Source organism: Dasypus novemcinctus, chromosome 24 (assembly GCF_030445035.2).
Source record: "Dasypus novemcinctus isolate mDasNov1 chromosome 24, mDasNov1.1.hap2, whole genome shotgun sequence".
NCBI lineage: Eukaryota > Metazoa > Chordata > Mammalia > Cingulata > Dasypodidae > Dasypus > Dasypus novemcinctus.
Window position 1 is genome coordinate 54,350,100 of NC_080696.1, and position 23,324 is coordinate 54,373,423.

Genomic DNA, 23,324 nt, shown 5'->3' on the forward strand with positions numbered 1-23,324 from the left:
TACAGATACCAGGCCATAAAGCATAAGTCACTTCCCTCACCAAAGTCTATTTCCACGTGTTGGAGCAAGATGGCTGCCGACGTCTGCGAGGGTTCAGGCTTCCTGGGTTCCTCTGGGCTCAGCTCCTCTGGTTCCTCCACAAGGTCATCTGTAGACTCTGAGGCTCTCTAGGCTTTGCCTCTCTCCACAAGGTCAGCAGTAGTCTATCAGGCAAATGGCTCTGTCTCTCTCCCCAGGGCTCCAGCTTAAGACTTCAGCATTAAACTCCCAACATCAAAACTCCAACATTAAAAGCCCTCAACTCTTTCCTTGCCATGCCTTTTATCAATGCCCTAATGACATGGCCCAATCAAAGCCCCAGTCATAAGTTAATCACACCAGGTAGAGATCAGATTACAAACATAATCCAATATCTATTTTTGGAAGTCATAACTATGTCAAACTGCTAAACTATTAGACCCAGTAGAGGCATCTCGCCAGAACCTAAGAGAACAGAGGCTTCCTGGGAGTATGACCTTTAGGCTAAGACCTGAAGGATGGAGGCGTGAGCTTGGGGAGGGAAGCAAAAAGGAGCATTCTGGGCCGAGGGCACAGTTTGTGCAAAGGTCCTGAGGCTGGAAAGAGCACGGCTTCTCGGGCACTTGTAGGCAGGTATGGAGATCCAGGAAAGGGAGGAGGCTGGAGCGCCAGGCAGGACCCTGTCGGGCCAAGCCATGGAGCTGGGACCCACGCAAGGGGATGGCAGCTAATGTTTCTTTTCCCTGATAAAGTCTAAACTGACATTTTAAAAAAGTGTTCCATTCAGCAGTTTTCATTATACTCACAAAGTTGTGCACCCATTACAATTGTAATTCCAGAACATTTTCATACCCCAAAAAGAAACCCATTACCTATTTGCAGTCACTCCCACTCCTCCCTCCACCCAGCCCCTGGCACCACTGATCTCTGTGGTCTCTATGGCTTTCCCTGTTTTGGACATTTCGTAAACAGAGCCATACAGTATGTGGCCCCTCGGTCTGGCTTATTTCGCTCAATATGATGTTTCTAGGGTTCATCCATTTTGTAGCATGTGCCAGAACATCTTTCCTTTTCATGGCCAAATAATTTTCCATTCTATGCCTTTATTACAATCTGTTTATCCATTCATCTGTTGATGGACATTTGGTTTCACTTTTTGGCTATTATGAATATCTTTGTTCTTCTGTGGACATGTGTTTTTATATGGGTAAATACCTAGGTCATGTGGTAAGTCTTTTCAGGAACTGCCAAACTGTTTCCACAACAGCTGCACCATTTTACATTTTCACTAGCATTACTGTATTTTCGATGGAGCTTGCAGACTTGGGTGTCAGCAGGAGCCAAGACTGTGCCAAGCAGCCAGGTGTTAGAAAACCAACCCCAGACCCCCTTCCCTCCTGAGGCAGTCGGCTGGAGTTGACCTTGTTCCCTTCAATGGGGTATGAATGTCCAGCTGCCACAGTCCCCACTCTGCCCTACAGTCTCACCAACACTGAGGCCAAATGGCACCTGCCTTGAATCTCTTCCTCTGTTCTGTTGCTTGCCTTAGAGTAAAGAGAGATGTCTCTGTAAGTGGGGTCTCTATTAAAGGGACCCAAAAGGGTGACAGGGTTTGAGGCAAATGTGAAAATAGGTATTTCCCACTGTGAAGTGTGTGAGTATTGAAAGAATAAAACTTAAGGAACTGATACGAACCCTAACTGATAAGAATGGGAGGATGGATTCAAGAGCCAGACAGCCTGGGCCTCAGCTCTGCCCCTCGGGGAACTCCCTCAAACTCTTGGAGCCTCAGTTTCCTTCTCTGTAAACTGGGAATATACTCTCTGTCCTTCGCGGCATCCTTGTGAGGATGACGTGCGTGAAGTCGGGTGCCCGGCTCAGCGTCAGCCTTGGTGAGGACAGCTGTCGTGGTGGTCCACAGGCTGAAGGGGGTGGGTATGCAGAGGACGGCACCCACCTTCCCAAGTCTCCTGGGGGCACTGTATTGCCAGGGGCCTCCAGAGCCCGAAGCCACCCTGCTCTCAGCTCAGCGCGACCTGCTGCCTGGGGCTTGGGAGCCACAGGGTGACCTCTGAGGCCTGAACTTGGCCCTTGATTAGTTTTAATAATGAAAGTGAACACTTATTGAGCTGCTACCCTGGCCTTTATGCCTAAGACCTCACTTTACCCTCGCAGCAATCCCAGGAGGAAGGCCCTGTTACTAGTCCCGTTTTACAGAAAAAGCAACTGAGGCACAGAGAGGTGAAGTAACTTGCCCAAGGCCGCAGACATAGGCAGTGGTGGAGCTGGGATTGCAAAGGGCTGTGGTCCTGGCCGCCCCCAAATGCTGAAGGTTGGCCCCCTTTTCTGGGCAGGGCCCTGGTGAGGGACCTCAGGACCTTCAGAGCAGCGTTCACATGCCTGGGCACTTCCAAGCTTATTTTTTAAACGATGGGGCTTTCTTCTCTTTCTTTCTCTCTCTCTTCCCTTCCCTTCCTCCTTCCCTCCCTCCCTCTTTCCTCCTTCCTTCAGTCTTCCCTCTCCTTCCCCCTTCTCTTCTTTCCCCTTCCTCTCTCCTTTCTTTCCCTGCCCCTTTCCTTCCCCCTTCCTTCCTTTTCCGTCCTTTCCTTCTCTCCCTCCCTCCCTCCAATTGATTATAAAAGCAGTACATTTTCACTGAAGAGAAAAAATAAAGAAATCACCCATGATCCCAGCACCCTGCCATTGGAGGGGTTAAGGTCTGCTGTCGACACTCTCTGCCCCCTCTCCTCCCGCTGCTGCCACCCCAGCCTGGCTGGGCCGCGGCTGCCTGTTTCCGTGGCTGCGTGCGCCTCCCTGGCTGGGCCTGGCCGGGCTGCCCCCTGGCATCTGGAGGCCGTTCAGCCTGGCGATCCTCCCGTGCCCGCACGCCCCACAGGCTGGTAGCGTAAAATGGGAATTGGCTGGAGGAAGGGGAGGACGGGGCTGTTTTACGACCAGATGTGCCGGTCTCTGGCAGAGTGTGGCCTCCGGGCGTACGAGCCGGAGCCCGGGTCAGAGGAGGCTTCCCTGGACCCTGGTTCCGTGGCACAGCCCTGCTCCCAGCGCGGCGGGTGCAGCCCCTGCTGCCGCTGCCGCAACCCGGGGCAGCAGCGGTGTGGCTGCTGCCATCTTGGATCTGTCCTTGTCTTTTTAAGGATGCATTCATTCATTCGGTCATTCATTCCTGCAGACATCCACCGTGTAGCCGAGCCCTTCCTGGCAGACCAGGCTCTGGTCTTGACCTTGGGATGCGGCGCAGTGAACAATGCTGACTCGGCGCCCGCGTTCTGGCGGGAGGCGGACCGCGATTAAGATTTACGGCTGAGGCTGACACGTGCTGCAGGGTTTACGTGAACCAGCGCGTCTCCTGGTGCGCACTGCTCTAAGCTGACGTTTCTCGAGCTGTCTGGATGTGCTAAGCGCAGCTTGCTTAGCACCGCGGATATTATCACCCCCATTTTGCTGATAAGAAAATTGAGGCGAATAGAAACAAAGTGACCACAGCTGGTGGGTGACAGAACTGGACTCTAACCCAGGCTGCTCCAGAGTTCTGTCTTTTTTTGCCATTGGAACTGGACCGGACCAAGCTCTCAGTTCCACCCCAGACCCCCCTGGGCCCTCTTCCCTTGGTTGTCACCTGCCTGGCCCCTGGAGCCTTCGGGGTTTGAGACCTCCTGATACACGTCAAGCAACTATTTAAGGGATCATTTTGGCAATTTCCAAGAAGTCCATTTTTGGTGAAGAAGGCTTTGAAATCTGACAGGGTCCCCTCCCTGCACTTCCTGGCTGTGTGACTTGGGGCAGGTGACCCAGCCACTCTGAGCTTCGTTTTCCTCTACTGTAAAATGGAGGATGGAATCAAGGTCGCTGTGGGGAGGAGGTGAGAGGAACAAGCAGAGGCTCCGCCGGGGCTGCTCCTGGAGCAGTCACTGCTGTCCTCAGGGAGGGCGGCAGGTTGGTGTCCGCAGGCTGAGGGAGCACAGCCGGAACGTGCTCCTGTCGGTGGCAGATGTGACATCGCCTCCTCCTCTCCCCCCTCTCCCCTGCCCCCCTCCCCTGTCCCCCCTCCCCCTCCCCGTCTCCTCTCTCCCTCTCCCCCCTCCCCTGTACCTTTCCCTTTCCCCTTCTCCCTCCCCTCTCCCCCTCCCCTCTCCCCCTCCCCCCTCCCCCTCCCCTGTACCTTCCCCTTTCCCCCTCCCCCTCCCCTCTCCCCCTCCCCTCTCCCCCTCCCCCTCCCCTCTCCCCCTCCCCCTCCCCTCCCCTCTCCCCCTCCCCCTCCCCTCCCTGCCCCCCTCTCCCCCGTCCCCTCTCCCCGCAGGCCTTCGTCAAGATGGTGGGGCGCCACGTCTCCTTCCTGGAAGCGCACGTGCTGCAGGCTGAGCGGGACCACGGGGCCGTCCCGCGCGCCCTGCGGAGGTGGCTGGGCTCCTCCGGGCTCGCCCCCTTCAGGAACGTGAGTGCCCCAGCCCCTCCCCCGTCCTCCCCAGACCCCGGCGTGGGGCGGGGGCTCAGGAAACAGGAGTTCAGAGGGCACAGTTCACGCCTGCAGACAGGAAGCCGCGTCTGCCCCCCAGCGCGTCTGCTTCTTCCCCCACGCCGCGCACCTCAGCTTCTGTGCTGGGCCCGCTCGCTTACCGGTTCAGCATTTAGTGAGCGCCTGCTGTGTGCCCAGCACCATGGTCCATTTGGGTCACCCAGCCCCTGCCCCCGCCCCGTGCCGTCCTCAGGGTCGTATCCCGGCCAGGCCTTCCTTCATAAGGTGTGAGTCCGCCTAGAGCAGAAGAGGAGGTGGGGAGGTGGAGGCACAGCCCGCCTTCCAAAGGCGGTTCCGCTCTCCTGGAATCCTCCCCCCAGCTCCAGAGGAAGGAAGGACCCTTGTCTTCCTTCTGCTGATGAAAAGCGATCCTGCAGTTGAGACCTTTGATGTTCAAGGCACAGCTTGTCTTTTCCTGTCATCTGATGGCCGAGTCCAGTGGTTCTCCCCTGGGGCGGGGACAGTTCTGCCCTCCCCCCCTTCCAGGGATCATTTGGCAATGTCTGGAGACATTTTTGGTTGTCATAATTTGGGGGGTGTGTGCTACTAGCATCTAGCAGAGCCTCACCGATCTCAAGGTCTAGGAACTCCTGTTGAACCTTCAGAACCCAAGCTAATGCAGCCTCCTGTGAGAAGCCTTCTGGGATTGCCCTCTCCCCAGACAAACTCGATCTCTCTGCCTTGCAGCAACAATGACGTTGTAAGTTCCGTCTGTTGTCCTCTTCTCCCTCGAGTTATGGTGCCCATTTCCCGGGTGACTAGAGCCCCAGCACACAGCGCTCTGCTCGCGGTAGGTTTTACAGGGATGTTAGGGGGCAGAAGGACAGGGAACCTTGGCTGCCCACGGCCTGCAGTGGGGGTCCCGAGATGGGCACTTGGGCTCTGTACTCTGCCCACTTCTCTTGAATCTGTGGAGCTGTCCCCTGGGGTTGGCACAGAGGTGGAGACTGAGGCTTGAGTCCTGTCCCCAAGGTCAGAGCTGGCGCAGCGCCCCAGGCTGGTGGGGTCCGCTGCTGGGTTTCCCCTCACCCCACTCCTGCCGCAGGATCCTGCCAGGGTGAGGCTGGGGCGTGCCAGGACCTGCACCCTCTGTCTCTGCCAGACTCGGGGCCTCAGCAGGCTCCTCCCTGCCCCCAGCCTACCTGTGGTGACCTGTTCCAGGAAACGCGTCCCGGCCAGCGGCTGGTGAGTCATTGGGCAGCCCCACGTGTTGATCTTGGCCCCCACGAGGGCTTTGTCTGGGGGTGCAGGGCGCAGCGGGAGGGCCTCGGCGGTGGTGCACTCGAGCCCCCGCTCTGGGCGTGCCCCGCGTGGAGGGCCGGTCCCTGTCCCTGTTTACAGATGAGGAAACAGAGGCCCCGAGAGGCGCTTGGTGTGCCCGAGGCCCTTCAGTGCGTGGCGGGGCTGGGATTTGAATCCGTGACACTGGAGCCCAGGGCCAGCGCTCGGGGCTGTTTCGCCCTGCTGGGGCTGTCTGGGCTGTCTCTGGGCCTGGGAGCTGCTGGTAGGCCGACGGGGCCCTCCTGGGGTCCCTGGATGGTTCTGTTTCTTCCACCTGGTTTTTGGATGCCCGGGGTGGAGGGCACGCGCTCCCTTTTGGTGTTCACGGCCGCACCCTCGGGGGTGGGTGCTCTGAAGGCAGACTCCCCGCCCGGCGCTTCTCCTTGGCCTGTTCCCGAGGCTCCAGCTCAGCTGGAGGGGCCCTGGGCAGGGGGCCTCAGAGAGCTTTGGTTTCTCTTCTGCTCTTTCCCTCGAGGTTCCGCAGCGAGAGCCCAGGCCCGAGGGCCAGGCAGGCAGCCCAGGGGGCGCGGTGCCCTGGGCTGCCCACACCCTCCACACGCTTTCCTTTTTCCTGCCCCGCTGTCTCCCCCTCTGCTTTCGGGGGGCCCTTGAGATGGAGAAGTCGACCTGGGGACACCCAAAGACCATCTTGTAGGGAGCCCTCACCCCCTGACCTTGAGCCTGAAAGACCGGGGGTCGGTCCACAGACCTGGTGCCCACCCAGAGCCCTGGGGCCTCGGTCCCAAGGCACAGAAACGCACACGTTTCCACGCCGCAGTGTACAGAAATTCTGTACGTTGTACCACGTACTGTTCATGGTACAGAAATCCTTATTTTCGTGCTGCATTACATAAAAGAAAAGTTTTAGATTATACTTGCTCAACAGTTCTTTCACTCTTCTAAGATTTTAACTGAGAATGGCATCTCTCTTCCACTGGAGCTAGATCCCATCTATCTCTGATAATTTTTTAGCTCCATGACCTTGGACAAATTGCTTAACCTCTGCAGGCCTCAGATAGTTCAATTATAAATTAGCTGGCCCGGGCTAGGTCACGAAGGCTTGGCTTGTCGGGGAGCTCGTTGGGATTTGAAGCGAACGGTGAGGACCTGGACTGCGGCATGGGAGTGAAAAGGAAGAGAGACCCCCCAGAGCTCTGAGGGGAGCTGAGTGTAGCCTTTAGGGGCTTTGGCTGCTCTGGAAAGGCAGCTTTGCTTGTGAATAATGGAGGGGCCTGGGACAGATGGCTGGATCACGTGGTGGGGAGTAGTTAGGATGGAGCAGCCAGCCTAGATTGTGCCCTGCTCCACGCCCAGCTCTGCTCGCAACTCGTCAGTCCTCACAGCACCCTGTGAGGGAGTGTTGTTTTCATCCCCATTTTGCAGATGAGGTATTGGAGGCACAGAGAGGTTAAGTAAATTATCCAAGGTCACACAGCATTGGGGTATGAACCCACATTTTAAACTCTATCCCATATTGTCTTGGGAGGGAGGTGTGATCTCTTCTCTCATGGAGCTCCTGTCCAGTGCAGACTGAACAAATGAGTGAGACGAGAGTCGAGAGAGGCAAGGTCAGAATACACACGACCTCAAGGCCATGCAGAGGAATTTGGACTCTAAGGGGAATGGGGAGCCATGGACGGTTAAGAGGAGGAGAGTGACCTGATCAGATTTGCTTCACTTGGGTAAGCCGTAGGACTCACCGTCTACCCTGAGCGACAGCTGGTGTTCGGAGTCTGGGACATCTTGTTGAGACTTGAATACAAGAGCTGAGCAGGGCACCTGGGTGTCTTGCAAGCCACAAGATCCACTTGTTAGGAATAAACTTTGCTCGCCTGAGAAACGTCTCCTCCTTCACCCTGAGCTCACTGGAATTCCACGCCTCGCCAGTCTTGGGGCTTTGTGCAAGGAGAGGAAAGAAAAGAGGGCTCAGGGCGCCTCGATGAGGGGCTGGGGTCCCGGAGACCCTGCCCGAGGGGGAGGCTGATCCGACGGCGCCCGTCAGCCCAGCTCCTGCACACGGGCCCCTGACATCTGGAAGTTGTTACAGGCCTGCGTGGGAGCAGAGCGTGGGACGGAGCTGGAGGCGCCTGAGCCCCGGGCCCTCAGACGTGCACGGGGAGCCCACGCCAGGTGTGTGGTCTGGCCTGGTCACGGCCCAGTGGCTGCCACAAGGGTTGTGCTGACCGTGCCAGGCCCTCCGCCTGGCCTGTGTGCCCAGAGGCGTGGAGCAGGCCTCGCTAATTTGCTGTAAACCACTGTTTGTTTTCTGCGGCGCCAAAACATCGTGTTCACGAGGTGTCATTTTGATTAATTTTTCTGATGGAGAAGTGTGGTGCTTTCCAAGGAGGACTCTCTGGCTAATTGCAAACCCAGCTGGGGCCAAGTCCTGACTCCTGCCCAGAGCGGGGCTGCCTGGGCCCGGAGAGGCGTGATTGCTCAGCACCTTGGTGGAGAAGGTCAGAAGAGCTGTGGGGGAAGAGAGGGCAGCCCTGGAGAAGAGCAGCAGCACAGGGGAAAACAGATGTATCACTTTCCTGCTGGAGCAGCTCTCACCCCCACAGACGTCTGTGGGGCAGGCTGGTGACACACATGAGTTAGTCTGCCAAGTGTGAGACTATAGGGAACAGTGGGGATTGTGGCAAATTGCAGAGCCCAGGTCTCATCTAAGGGTGTGGAGGTTGCTCAGCACCAGCTTTGCAGAAATGGGGACCTAGTGTGACCAGATTTTCCCATTTTGGGGGCAGTCTGAATATCTGCATGTCGATATGAATCTTCATTGTCTGATGCTTTAAAAATGTTGAACACTGTAGGAGGAAAAAAGCATGTTGCACCTGTGGGTCACACCCATAGCACTTCCAGCTTCAGATTTTAGGCCGCTGGCCTGTATCTCACAGGCCCCGCCCCCTCAAGGCCCTGTGGGACCCTGCAGGGGGTGGAGGGGCACGGTCTCCCTTTCCTGGCACCAGACCCAGCCAGAGCCCTTCTTCTCATAGCAGCAGCAGAACTAACAGCCAGCAGCCGTGCTGAGTGTCCAGCGTAGCCCAGGGCTGATCTGGGCCTTGACTTAACTTCCCGCAGCCACCCCAGACAGAGGCGTCGTTACTCCAGGCGGGGACCTGGGGCTGTGCGCTTAGCATTTGAGTCCAGCTTTGACCTTGTTCAGGGCCTCTCCCCTCCTGCCATGATCTTCCCAAGGGCAGGGGTTGCAGCCTCCATGGCCAGGGCTGCAAACCGGAGGTCCCTGGACCAGCGCACTGACCAGTGTCCTTTGACCAGCTTGGGATGTGTGTGTGTGTTAGAATTAGTTGCCAGTATTTTAAAAAAAAATCAGACTTCACGCGGGATCTGCTCTGCTGCTTCTGCTCACCCACCTTCTGGGCCTCGCACCCATCCCCATGCCTGCCTGAGGCATCTGAGCTTCCCTCCTCGTGGAGCACACAGGAGAGATTTGATAGGAATGGGTTTAGGTCCCTGCACCCTCAAGGCCGCCGTGGCCCTTGCTGGGCCCCCAGGTTTCTCCGGGGGTGGTTTCCAGGCGGTGGCGCGCCGGGGGCACCGCTCTCTCCCGGTGGCGGGGGCAGGGGTGGCGGCCCGGGCTTTGGTGGCGGTCCCGCGGCTGTGGGAGGAGCCGCCCGCCGGCCTGCAGGAGCCGTTCCTGCCCGCCGCCCCCCGCGGGCCTCCCCGGGGCCCCAGCAGCCCCCGCCCCAGGCCTGGAGGAGCGCGGCTCAGCCTCGGGGCGCCTTCCCCGCCCCCGGGGCGCCCCTGGAGAGGAGGCCCCGCGCTTCCCCTCCCGCCCCGGCAGCCCTTGCGGTGGGAGGGCGCCCCAGCAGACGGCGGGCAGTGACGCCGCGGGCAGGGCCGCGCGGCCGCCTCCGCCCCGGGCGGGCCCCGCGCCCACCGCCCCCAGGCCCGCCCCGGCTCGCGCGCTCCGGCTCCTGGGCGGCGCGGGGGGCCGGGGAGGCGCGGGGGGCGGGCGGGGCCGCCGGGTGTTGTGTGAACATTGCCTTCTTGTGGAGATTTTTAGGGTGAATGCAGAGGAAGCGCCTCCTGACTAGAAAACTTTTTTTTTTTTGGGGGGGGGGTTGGGTGGGGAAGGAGGTCCTGTGGAGGCTGGGAGGACCCCGTGCGCCCTCTCCCACACTGCCGCTGCCGGGGCCCCCTCGGGAGGTGGGCGTTGCCTGCGGCCTGCGCGGGGGCCCTGCGCGACCACCCTTCCTGCGCTCTGCCTGGCAGTGTTTATTCCTTGTTCAGGCCCGGTCACCTCCGCGCAGTCACCTGGATTCCGCCCCTGTCCCCGTTCATTCCACTTCATTATGTCGTCTTGGGAGTTGTCGGTGTTTTCATCTGGTCCCTGGTCCGAGTGTCTCTGGAGCCAGTGCTGGCTCTTCCCTTCGATTTAGTGACGGGAATGACAATGATGTCGGCGCCAGCAGCCAGGGTTTTCCGGGCTCTCCTTTGGGCAGGGCAGCAAATTAGTACTTTACCTGCCCACCTGTTACCTGGGTGCTGCTACTATTCCCACTTTACAGATGAGGAAACTGAGGCTCGGAGGAGTGAGGGTATTTTCGCTAAGCTGGGGCTGGCCTGTTTGATTTTAGAGCCTCACACTCTTCACACTCCTGAGGTTGCAAATCTGAATACCCACGATGACAGGTAGAGTCCTGAGGGGCAAAGCGGCTGGGTGGGGAATGTGGCCAACAGGCAGGTACACTTGGCTCTAGGAGGGAATAGAGGTCCAGCGGACCTGACCTTGTGCTGTTTTAGAAAGAGAGGTTGGGGATTCCGATTTTTATGTGAAATCAGCTGATTGGAAAACTCTGAGAGCTTCAAAGAAATCTCAGGATGGGGGCCGATCCAGTGGTGGTGGATAAGTCACAAGCGCGGCGCCTGGCAGGGGGGGAACTCAGTGCCTGTTTGCCAAGGGAGGGAGGGAGGAGCTGGCACCGGGGCAGTGGGATTGGCCTTGGGAACTGGAGTCTGGGCTGAGCAGGTGGATGGGACCTGCCGAGGGCCGATTCCCTGGGCTGGGACGCTGGTCCACGCTAGTCCTGCCTGAGCCTGCTGTGGCTCGTGCCCTGCTCGGCCTTTGCCCCCAGCCCCTGGGGCTTGGCAGCTGCTCTGTACCCACGGGGCTGGGACATGTGAACCCGGCCTCTCGGGCAGCTTGATCAGACCAGACAGGCTCTCGGGGTCCAGGACCCGAGGGGGGCGGCCAGGGGCATCCTGCCGAGTGTAGGCTGTGAACCGGGGTGGGCGAGCACCCGCCTTTCCCTGCCCAGCCTGGCCATCGAGTCTTCCGGTGGGCAGACGTCACCCAGGATGTGAAGGGGCACGACGCTGGCCGTTGTTTTGCTTCTTGAAAGCGGCTCTCCCTGGGTGCGGTGCCACGGGAGGAGGAGGTTGGGGCCCTCTATCCCCCAAGTTTTCTCCATCAGGCAGCCCTGCCTTTTGAGCCGTCTCAGTTTTAGGTGAGTGTTGGCAAGCACAGCTTTTGTTGTCTCCCCCTTCTAATCAAAATGTCACCCTGAGATCATCCTGCATAGAGAAGTTCTGTCCCTCCTGGCTGCCCAGACCACAGTGGAAGTCAGCCCCCTTCCCACAAGAGCAGGCCTTTGGGGTGGGCTCAGACATTCGGCGCTGACGACCCCGGGGGGCCACGTGTGCTTACAGGATGTTGAGCAGCACCCCTGGCCTCGGCCTCTAGATGCCAGGAGCACCTGCTCCCCAGCTGTGACAGCCCCGATTGCCTCCAGATATTGCCAAGTGTTCCCTGGGGGGCAAAATTGCCCACAGTTGAGCACCACTAGCTCAGGTGAGTGACAGTTGTTACATTTTGTATGTCTCTCGTAACTGGGGGAAATTTCCAGGGTAAAGCGTTAATGATAAATGGCGCCGTGGCTCCCAAAAGGCCTGGGTTTCACTCTTGGTACGGTTTGCTAGTTCTGTGGCCTCGACTTCCCCGTCTGTGGCATGGGGTAGCGGTTCTCCGCCTCGTGGCTCAGCGGGGGGTTTGGACGCCCACTGGCTCGCTCCTGCTCCTGCAGTCCCGTGGAGGCCCTGCTCTGAGCCAGAGGCCCTGAGGTCCCGGAGAGCGAGGCCGGCTCTACGCAGCCTTCCTTCAGCCCGCTCTGCCCAGGGCACGTCAGGCTCCCCGCGGCCCTCACTGCGGCTGGGAGGGCTGGCGAGGGGGTCGCCCCCATTGCACAGCATGGGCGCGGCCAGCGAGAGGTGGAGTCACTTGCCCAAAATCAGCCGGAAGAGGGAAGCCGAGTGGCCGAGAGCCCCTAGATCCTGGTTCCAGAGCCCACGCCTGAGCCTCCGCGCCCCTGGGCTGTGAGCAGGGCGCCAGCGCAGGCCTGGTACGTGGCAGGCGCCAGGAAGCCTCGGCTGCCAGCGTGTTTTTTAAAAAATATATTTTTCATTTATTTTTAAAAGATACTTAGATTACATAAAAAAAAAAAAATGTAAGGGATTCCCATGCCCCTCTCCCCACACCTCCCACTTTTCCCCACAACTTCTTTCGTTAGTGTGGTACGCTCATTGCAATTAATGAGCACATTTTGGAATGTTGCCACTAATATGGATTGTAGTTTACATTGTAGTTTACACTCCCTCCCACTCAGTTCTGTGGGTTAGGGCTGCATATATAATGACCCATATCTGTCATGGCAGTGTCACTCATGACAATTCCAAGTCCTGAAATTGCCCCCGTATTACACCTCTTTGTCCCTCTCCCTGAGCTCAGCACCTCCAGAGGACACTGTCTCCACATCAGTGATACAGTTTCCTCCATTGCTAGAATCGCAGTAAGCCTTTAGTAGAATACCAGTAAGTCCCCTCTAGTCCATATTTTATTCCCCAGTCCTGAGGATTCTGGGACGGTGATGCCCACTCCCCTCTAGTCGAGGCGCGTATTCAGCCCCGTAAGGCTGATGGATGGGACTCTCTCGCTTGCAGCTGTAGACTCTCAGTTCCTTGCGTGGTGGCTGTCTATCCTCAGCATCAGCTTTGTATTAGGCTCCTCTTTGAGGGTCTGGCTGCTTTACGTCCTCTCTAGTCACCTGCCCTTTCCCCCCCACTGGCATCTTCAGGGCAGCCAAGGCTGGTTTCTGAGGATGCTGTGTGCAGGGCAGCCCCCACCCCAAACCTGCTGCCCTGCACCCATGGCAGGAGCAGGGGAGGTGGCTGCTGTTCTACCATGGGGAGGCAATTCAGGTGGCTCGTGCCCTCTGAGCCCCTGCCCCGCCTGGACCAGCCCTCCTGCTGCTCACACCCTTGGGCCACCTCCCAGCCATCCAGTCCGTGGGCACTTGGGGCCACAGCCAGCCTGGCCAAGGTGGCAGCTCAGGAGTGAGCTGCTCGGGGGACGTGGCTCAAGGATGTGGGCTTGGAGGGGACAGGCCAACTGGCCCACTGGGCACACCCACTGGTGCGTCTTGGTCCCACCCCCTTGGGAGGGGGGAGATGCTGGTTATTCATCAGTGAGGAACAGAGCGGGGAGGCAGCTGGCTCGGGGCTGGACGTCACCACCGCCCAGGGCGAGGCGCCCGCTGTGGCCTGCGTTGGGGACCTCAGCATCGTGGCACCCCAGCATCTCCCGCTCTTCACTGGCAAGGCCCTGGTTGTGGGCAGCGTCCTGGGGAGTGTGTGTGGTCTGGGAGGGGCCCAGATGGCAGTGGTCCAAGAGAAATGGGAGGCCACAGGCCCCTGGGCTGCCTGCGGGGCCAGTTGCCAGCATATTTGTGCTGAGCGTGGTCGCCTGTAACCTGTTGTTCTCTGACCAGCAGGCATTTATTGAGCACCTACTGTGAGCCAGGCCCCCTCTTAGCAGGTGAGAGATGTCCCACCACCTATCATTTTGAGGCTTCTCTTAAATTAAAAAATAAAAAAGCACCAGAACTGGCTCCATCCAGCAATTGTGATTTAGCTTAAATGTCCACGTTTTAAGACTGAAAGCTTTTAATATTAAAATGCAATGCTATAAAATTGTACACTTGGGCTGTTCACAAGCTAATGATGGGTTTTAAAGGGAATATGAATTCAGGGGGCTGTAATGATAATGAAATTAGCCAACATTCACTGAGTGTTTACTGTGTTCTAAGGACTTTACAGGTCTGAAATCATTTAATCAGCCCCACACACTCTCTTGAGTTAGGAGCTGTTAGCCCTGATTTTTCAGATGAGAAAACTAAGGCACAGAGAGGTTAAGTAACTTGGCCAAGGGCACACAGCTAGAAACCCCTGCTATCTGAGGGACTTGGAAATGCGTTCCAGTCTACTGCGCCCAGTGAAGGACTCTGCTCCGTGCCGGCAGTGCACGTGGGGTTGGGAGGGGACCTCGGCCGCCTGTATCCTTGCCCTCTGAGACCCCAGCCTCCATTCCCACCCTCAACGGCATACACAGCCCAAGTCACCCAGGAAGGAGTAGGCAGATGGCTGACACCCCTAAATCTTGGGCCCTGGGTCCTGGGGAGGCCCCAGATGGGCCCACCCCCTCCAGTACCCTTGGGGTGGGGGTGGGGAGCGTGGCCCAGCCTGCAGGGCCTCGTCCACCTCTAGTCTCCCTTGGGAACCATCAGGCCCCACCCCACCCCCCACCAGTGCGCGTCTCTCCCTGCCCCTCCCCCAGCTCTTTTTATTTCTCCTGGGTGCTCCAGGAGCTGCCAAGTGTGCAACAACCCTCCCATCCCCCCCTGCTAATCCCCGCCCAGTCCCTGGGCGTGGCTTAATTCCTTAGCTGCCAATCCTGCCCATCAGCCCTCTTCACGCAGCTGCTCATTCATTCAGTTAATACTGACTGAGCCACCTGCGGGAGCCAGGTGCTATTTCAGACCCTTGGAAACAGCAGCCTCGCCGGTCTAGCGCAACAGACGGTGCGCCAGGTGGAGAGAAAGGTGAAGCAGGCTGCGGGTGGGAGGCGGGCGGTCAGGGCGGGGCCGTCTGGAAGGGACCTGGGGCGGGTGCCCCTGGAGGGGGCGAGGGAGAGAAGGCTGTGGCAGAGGGAGAAGGGAGGCCCCCAGTGGGCCGTGTGTTGGGGAGAGGTGGAAGGTACAGGTGGGGGTGGGTGGGGGTGGGTGGGGGGCCCGCAGGGGGACTCAGCTTTGTAGTCTGAGCAAGAGGGGAGCCGTGGAGGGTTTTGAGCCATGACGTGTGCTTTGTGTGAAAGGATGGCTTGGTCGTGCGTAGAGGCGCGTGTGGGCAGAGGCGCGGGCTTTCCAGGTGTGAGCGTCTGCCCTGGTCTGTGGAGAGATGCTGGCGGTGGGAGGGGGAGGGGAAGGATGGCAGAGGTGTGAGGTCCTGGATATGCGTGTGCGTTTGCACTGACATCTGTACTGTGGTACCTGGAGCTTCACGTGCACTTGTCAGGAATGGCACAGAACACCGCGCAACTTTTGCCCAGCTTTCCCCAGTGGGAAAACTGTAATTGATATAATTGCTGATCTTGTTCAGATTTCCCTAGTTTTACTTGTCCTCCTGTGTGTTTTTTAACGTTTTATACAATTTTATCAGTTCTCTACAACTTCATTGTATCAGTCCTATACAATTTTTATTTTACTTAGGTTTATGTATCTACCACCACAGTCAAGGTATTGAACTGGTCCAACCCCACAAAGATCCCTTTCATGGCCCCGTTATAACCATCCTCACTGGGATGGTTAAATCCAGATGGCAACATGTCTAAGTCACGGTGTCCAGTTTGGTCAAGCAAGCAATGGGCTGATTATTACTGTGAGGATATTTCATGAATTTAAATCACTAGCGAGTTGATTGCCTCTGTGGCTGATCACATCTACAATCATCAAAGGAGATTGCCCTCAGTGGTGAGGAGTCTCATCCAGTCAGCTGAAGGCCTTAAAAGGAGACTTGATTTTAGCAGTCAGAAGGAAGAATTCCCATCTCTGCTTCAGCCAGTCAGCTTCTCCTGGGCAGAGTTCCCAACTTGCAGCCTGCCCTATAGAATTCAGACTTGCCAATTCCTATAGTCATGTGTCAATTCAATAATAAATCTCAATATTTGAGGACATGTATATTTATCTGTCTCCTGCTGGTTCTGTTTCTCTGGAAACTCTGACGGATACAGTTTTTTAAAGATTTATTTCTCCCGCCTCCCCACCCCCTGTTGTCTGTGTTCTGTGTCCATTCACTGTGTGTTCTTCTGTGTTTGCTCGTCTTCTCTTTAGGCGGCACTGGGGACCGATCCTGGGACCTTCTGGAGTGGGACAGAGGTGCCCAATCTCTTGCACCACCTCAGCTCCCTGGTCTGCTGCATCTCTTATTGCCTCCCATCTGTGTCTCTTTTTTGTTGCATCATCTTGCTGTGCCAGCTCTCTGCTCAGGTCAGCACTCCTGCATGGGCCAGCACTCCATGTGGGCCAGCTTGTTGCTCAGCCCAGCTTGCTTTCACCAGGAGGCCCCAGAAATCAAACCCTGGACCTCCCGTATGGTAGACGGAAGCTCAGTTGCTTGAGCCACATCTGCTTCCCTTAATATAGATTTTGATACCGAGAGTGGTTCTTCTTTTTTTTTTAATTAGTGAACTTAGGAGTTTACAAAACAATCATGCATAACATACAGGATTCCTGTACATCACCCCACCAACAACAACTTGCATTGTTGTGGAACAATTGTTACAAATGATGAAAGAATATCATCAAAATATTTGTGCTAACCATAGTCCATAGCTTACATTTGGTGTACTTTTTCCATAAACCACCTTATCATTAACACCATGTCGGAGACTGGATCTTGAGAAACAGAATCTTAAAGATGAGAGGTTCTGGGGTTTTTGGAATTGGTTCTGTAGTCCTTGGTGTGAATTAGTAATAGAGATATGCAAAATATGAGCATAGGATACTGCTACTCCAATGCTTCTAAGAGGCAAGGCTCTTGGTGACTGTGTATTTGATACTTTTTTTTTTAAAGATTTATTTCTTATTTATTTCTCTCCCCTTCCCTGCCCCCGCCCCCATTGCCTGCTCTCTGTGTCCATTCGCTGTGTGTTCCTCTGTATCCGCTTGTATTCTTATCAGTGGCACCCAGAATCTGTGTCTCTTTTTGTTGTGTCATCTTGCTGCATCAGCTCTCTGTGTGTGTGGTGCCATTCCTGGGTAGGCTGCACTTTTTTCGCACTGGGTGGCTCTCTTTATGGGGTGCACTCCTTGCACATGGGGCTCCCCTATGTGGGGGACATGCCTCCGTGGCATGGCACTCCCTGCCAACATAAGCACTATGTGTGGGCCAGCTCATCACACGGGTCAGGAGGCCCTGGGTTTGAACCTTGGACCTCCCGTGTGGTAGGAAGACGCCCCATCCATTGGGCCAAATCCACTTCCCTGTGTATTTGATACTTTAACGGAGTTTTGTGTAGTTAAAAAGAATAATAATGCTGGCTGATTGTTCCTAAATATGCTGGATACAGTCGTTAAAGGTATGAGCTCAAGGCTTCAGATTCCCAGCTCACATATCATGTGAAGGACATGGAAGTTTCTTCATGTGCCCTCAAAGAAACTCTTATTTCTTATAGCCACAGACTTGAGATTTCTGAAAACCAGATGTAGAGTCTCACTGTGACTGAATTGCAGTGTAAATTGAATTCCCAACCTTGCAGGGTGTCTGCTGTTAAAGTGAAGGAAGGCACTGATTAAAAGGAATGGTATCCTGAAAACTGGAATGGGGTCATATGAGCTGATAATGAGGACAGTGAGGGACGTTGAAACCTTAGATCCTGCTGAGTCTTCTTTGCCAGATAAACCTGTAAAGGTCTGCCCTGAGGAATCAGCCATCTAGCTCTTATATAAACCTGTAATCTCTCCCATGAGGAAACAGCCCTCACACCTCTCACCTCTGCCTGAAGAGATTAGCCGTGTTTCTCAGCAGTGCAGCACCCTGAGGCAGATGGCTTGCAGGACAATGCTCATTCCTCCCATGCCTCCCCCACCACTCCTCTTTTCTTCCAAGCCTATAACTAGACTGAGGTCCCAACAGGCTCTGAAAGGTGAGATACAAAGTGTGACCCTTGAGGAGGTGCACTATACTCCAAAAGAACTACATATTTTCCAGTTTTTATAGACAGAAACCAGGGGAGTATGTATGGGAATGGATTTTTTTTTTAAGATTTATTTTTTTATTTATTTCTCTCCCCTTCCCTCCCTCCCCCCCAGTTGTCTGCTCTCTGTGTCCATTCACTGTGTATTCCTTTGTGACGGCTTCTATCCTTATCAGCAGCACTGGGAATCTTTGTTTCTTTTTGTTGCATTATCTTGCTGTGTCAGCTCTCCATGTATGCGGCACCATTCCTGGGCAGGCTGCACTTTCTTTCACACTGGGCGGCTCTCCTTACGGGGCGCACTCCTTGTGCGTGGGGCTCCCCTACGCGGGGGACACCCTTGCGTGGCAGGGCACTCCTTGCGCGCATCAGCACTGCACATGGGCCAGCTGCACATGGGTCAAGGAGGCCCGGGGTTTGAACCGCGGACCTCCCATGTGGTATGCGGACGCCCTATCCATCGCGCCAAGTGCGTTTCCCATGGGAAGGGATATTAAGGGCGTGGGATAACGGTGGAAGGAACATAAAGTTAGACGAGGCTGCATTTATTGACCTGGGCTCATTAAGTCCAGAGATTCTGGATTCATTGTTGAAGCTTTGAGTTGGAAAGGGCTCTAACAGTTCATTCAGGTGGTTTGGCTGAAGCAGAGACCAAAAGGTGGCCTACATTGTCTGAAGTTGATGTGCTGGCACTGCCCTTCTCTAATGTAAATGAGGGGACCCAAAGGTTTAGAGCGATTGGAAAGTTAGAATGGATTTATCATGTAAGACCTCACTCATCCCAGGAATGTCCAGAGGACACACCTTTCACCAGGACTGTAAGGAATAAATTTATGAGACTAACTCTGTCATCCCTGAAGAGTTCTGTGATCACTCTGCTATGTAGGTCAGATATTACTGTGGGAACTGCTGTCATTGAACTTGGATCCGTAAACACAATGGGGATGATTGGATCATATTAGCAGGAGCCAAGTGGGAGCAAAGACAAGGTGGGCATAGCTGCCATAATGGACAGCAGAGTCAAAACAGTAATCAGAATAGTCTGACTCACAGAGATCTAGGGGTTGGCTGGTAGGTTATGGGGTACCCAGAAGTGAAATAGGTGGACAGTCTATAAATTCTTACTTGATCTATATAAATAGAAGAGTTCTAGGTCTAGTGAACAAAAGTCTAACCTGAATCTCAAAACACAGAGTCATGTCCCCTCAATCTGACTTGAGATAGTTTACAGACCCAGAATCCCTTCAATGAGGAACCCTGCTACACTGCCAAGATTTTATACTGTTAATGTACCTCCCAGCCTTCCTTTTACCAGGGTGACTGTGTACTGGGGGAAAGGAGAGGATCAGACATTTTGGGGGATTATTAGACACTATTTCAAAATTGACATTAATTCCAGATGAAAAATATCACAGTGGATCACCAGTCAGAGAATGGGCTTATGGAGGTCAGGTGTTCAGTGCAGTTTAGTTCAGGTTCATCTCATAGTGGATCCCCAAACTCATTTTGTGATTATTTCCTCAGTTCCGGAATGCATAATTGGAACAGACATCCTCAGCAACTGTCAGGATCCCCACACTGGTTCCCTGCCTTGTGGAGTAAGGGCTATTATGGTAGGAAAGGTAAATCAAAAGCAAGACTGCATTTCTAGAGAGATTGCAGAAATTAGTGCCACTGTCAAAGACTTGAAGGAGGCAGGGGTGGCGATTCCCACCATGTCCCCATTCGACTCTCATATTTGGCCTGTGCAGAAAACAAATGGATCTTGGAGGATGACAGTGGATTACTGTAAACTTAACCAAGTGGTGACTCCAATTGCAGTTGCTGTTCCAGGTATGGTATCATTACTTGAGCGAATCATCATATCCCCTGGTACCTGCTCAGGGTATTCATCTAGCAAATGCTTTTTCCTTAATACCTGTTAGTAGAGACCACCAGAAAGAGTTTACTTTCAGCTAGCAAGGCCACCATACACCTTCACTGTCCTATCTCAGGAGCGTATCAACTTTTAAGCCCTATGTGATATTCTAGTCTGCAGGGACCTTGATCAACTTTCCTTTCCACAAGACGTCACAGTGGTTCATTATATTGATGACATCGTGCTGATTGACTTTAGTGAGCAAGAAATAGCAACTACCCTAGACTTATTGCTATGGTGTTTGCAAGTCAGACTGTGGGAGCTAAAGCCAACAAAAAATTAGGAGCCTTTCACCTTAGTGAAATTTCTCGGTGTTCAGATGTGTGGGGCCTGTAGAGATTACCCTTCTAAGGTGAAAGGTGTGGAGCAGGTGTAGCTCAATAGTTGAGTGCCTGCTTTGCTCCAAAAAATATATATATATATTTATACATACCCACACATACATATATCTATATCTATATCTATATATATATATGTAATAAAATTAAAATAAATTGAAGGGTAAGCTTTTGTTTCGGGACTCTCCTACCACCCAAAAAGAGGCACAAAGCCTAGTTGGTTCCTTTGGGTTTTGGAAGCAACATATTCCTCGTTTAGATGTTGTTACTCTGGCCCATTTACTGAGTGACCAGAAAAGCTGCTAGTTTTGAGTGGGGTCCGGAACAAGAGCAGCTCTGCAATAGGTCTGGGCTGCTGTGCAAACTGCACTGCCACTTGGACCATATGACCCAGCAGATCCAATGGTGCTGGATATTTCAGTGGCAAATAGAGATGCTCTTGGGACCCTTTGGCAGGGTCCTATAGGAGAGTCACAGCACAGACCCTTAGGATTTTGGGACAAAGCCCTGCACTCCTGTGCAGATAACTTCTCTCCTTTTGAGAATCAGCTTCTGGCCTGCTACTGGGCCTCAATAGAGACTGAATGCTTAACTGTGGGCCACCATGTTATCATGAGACCTAAGGTACCTATCGTGAGCCGGATGTTGTCTGACCCACCAAGCCATAAAGTTGGGTGTGCGCAGAAGCGCTACATCAAATGGAGGTGGTATATACAAGGCAGGTCTCTAGCAAGCCCTGAAGGCCCAAGTAAGTTACATGAGGAAGTGGCCCAAATGCTCTTGGCCTCCACTTCTGCCTCATTACGTTCTCTTTCCCAGCTTACAGCTAAGGCTTCTTGGGGAGTTCTCTATGATCATTTGACTGAAGGAGAGAAAACATGGGCCTAGTTTACAGATGGTTCCTCGTCATATACAAGTACAGCCTGAAAGAGGTCAGCTGCAGCACTGAAGCCTCTTTCTGGGACATTACTGAAGGATAATGGTGAAAGGAAATTCCCCCATTAGGTGGAACCTCAAGCCATGCACCAGGTGGTGCATTTTGATTGGAAGGAGTAATCGCCGGAGGTGTGATTATATGTTGATTCATGGGCTATGGCCAGTGTTTTGGCTGGATGGTCAGGGACTTAGAAGGGACATAATTGGAAAATTGGTGACAAAGAGATCTGGGGGAGAGGTGTGTGGACAGACCTTTCTGAGTGGTTGACAGACGTGAAGATATTCATGTCATGTGTGAATGCTCACCAGCGGGTGACCTCGCAGAGGAGGATTTTAGTAATCAAGTGGATAGGATGACCCAATCTCTCTTCCCAGCCACTGCTGTGATTGCCCAGTGGGCTCATGAACAAAGTGGCCATGGTGGTAGGTATGAGGGTAAACATGGGCTCAGCAACATGGACTTCCACTTACCAAGGCTGACCTGGCTATAGCCACTGCTGAATGCCCAGTCTGCCAGCAGCAGAGCCCTACACTCAGTCCCTGGGTGGTTTGCCTGCTATCTGGTGGCAGGTTGATTACAATGGACCACTTCCATCATGGAAGGGGCAACATTTTGTTCTTACTAGAATTGACATACTCCAGATACAGATTTGCCTTCCCCGCGTGTCATGCTTCTCCCAAAACTGCTGTCCATGGACTTACAGAATGCCTTATCCGCCATCATGTTATTCCACACAGCATGGCTTCTGATCAAGGAACCCACTTCACAGCAAATGAAGTGCAGCAATGGACACATGCTCATGGAATTACTGGTGTTACCATGTTCTCCATCATCCTGAAGCAACTGGATTGACAGAATGGTGGAATGGCCTTTTAAAGACTTAATTATGGTGCCAGCTGGGTGGCAGTACCTTGCAGGGCTGGGGCAGTGTTCTCCAGGAGGCGTGTATGCTCTAAATCAGCATTCTCTCTATGCTGCTCTTTCTCCCATAGCCAGGATTCACGGGTTTAGCAACCAAGGAGTGGCACCACGTGTTATTATCCCTGGTGATCCCTAGGAAAATGTAAGCTTCCTGTCCCTGCAACATTAAACTCTGCCGGTCTACAGGTCCTAGTTCCAAATGGAGAAGTGCTTCCACCAGGGAATACGACAACAGTTCTACTGCACTGTAAATTATGACTGCCACCAGGTCACTTTGGGCTCCTCATGCCTCTGAATCAACAGGCAAAGAGAGGAATTACTGTACTGACTGGGGTGACTGACCCTGACTGTCACGGGGAAATAGGACTGCTCTTCCATAATGGAGGTAAAGAAGAGTTTGCCTGGCATGCAGGAGATCCATGAGGACATCGTAGTACTACCATGCCCTATGATTAAAGTCAGTGGACAACTACAACAACCCAACACAGGCAGGACTACCAGTAGTTCAGAAACTTCAGTAATGAAGAGTTAGGTCACCCTACCAGGCAAGGAACCACATCTGAGGATGCAGGGAGCATGGACGGGGCCGTGGAAGAGGGTAGTTATCAATAGGAGTTATGTCCACGAGGACCATAATGATTATGAGTATTTCTTCCTTGTTTTCTTAATGAATATATTTGATCTATACGTAAAGCAAATAATCTTTTTCTTCCCTAACATATCGTCTTATCATATAACATATGTTGTATTAACTTTATGTCATAATATTTAAGTTACAGGATATCAAGTTAAAGAGTGAATATACCCAAGGACATGCATCCTCTTCTGAGGGAAAGCTTAGTGTGTTTCCAGCTGCATACAGGACAGTTGAATTATGTTAGGTGAAAGTATGACTCTTACTTTTTATATTTAGAGATTAAGAATGGTTTAAGGAGATGTGTATGGGTTGACAAGTTGACAAGGGGTGGGCTGTGATGGTTAGGTCCATGTGGCAACTTGGCTAGGTTAACGGTGTCCATTTGTTTGGTCAAGCAAGCTGCTGTCTGATAGTCACCATGAGGATATTCCACGGATTTAAACCCTTAGCCAGTCGATTGTGTATAGGGCGGATCTTGTCTACAGTCAGCAAAAGAGATTGCCTCCAGCAATGAGAAATCTCAGTCCGTCAAATGAAGAGAAGTGATCATTTTAGCAGTCAGAAAGAAGAATTTATCTCTTCACCAGCTTCTCCTGGGAAATCCATCAGAACCTTCATCAGAGTTCCCAGCTTGCTGCCTGCCCTATGGAATTGAGGCTTGCCTGTCCTCTCAGTTACGGGAGCAAATTCCTCT

At 53.9% G+C, this 23,324-nt stretch overlaps 1 protein-coding gene across 1 annotated transcript in view; it reads left to right on the forward strand.

Moving 5' to 3' along the window:
* The window catches only part of BCAS4 (breast carcinoma amplified sequence 4), an 84,655-nt gene that overhangs the window by 44,375 nt on the left and 16,956 nt on the right, over positions 1-23,324 (forward strand). The window contains exon 4 of the mRNA XM_058287232.2: positions 4,337-4,471. Within this exon, the coding sequence (XP_058143215.1) occupies positions 4,337-4,471 (135 nt within the window). The remainder of the gene's footprint in view (positions 1-4,336; positions 4,472-23,324) is intronic.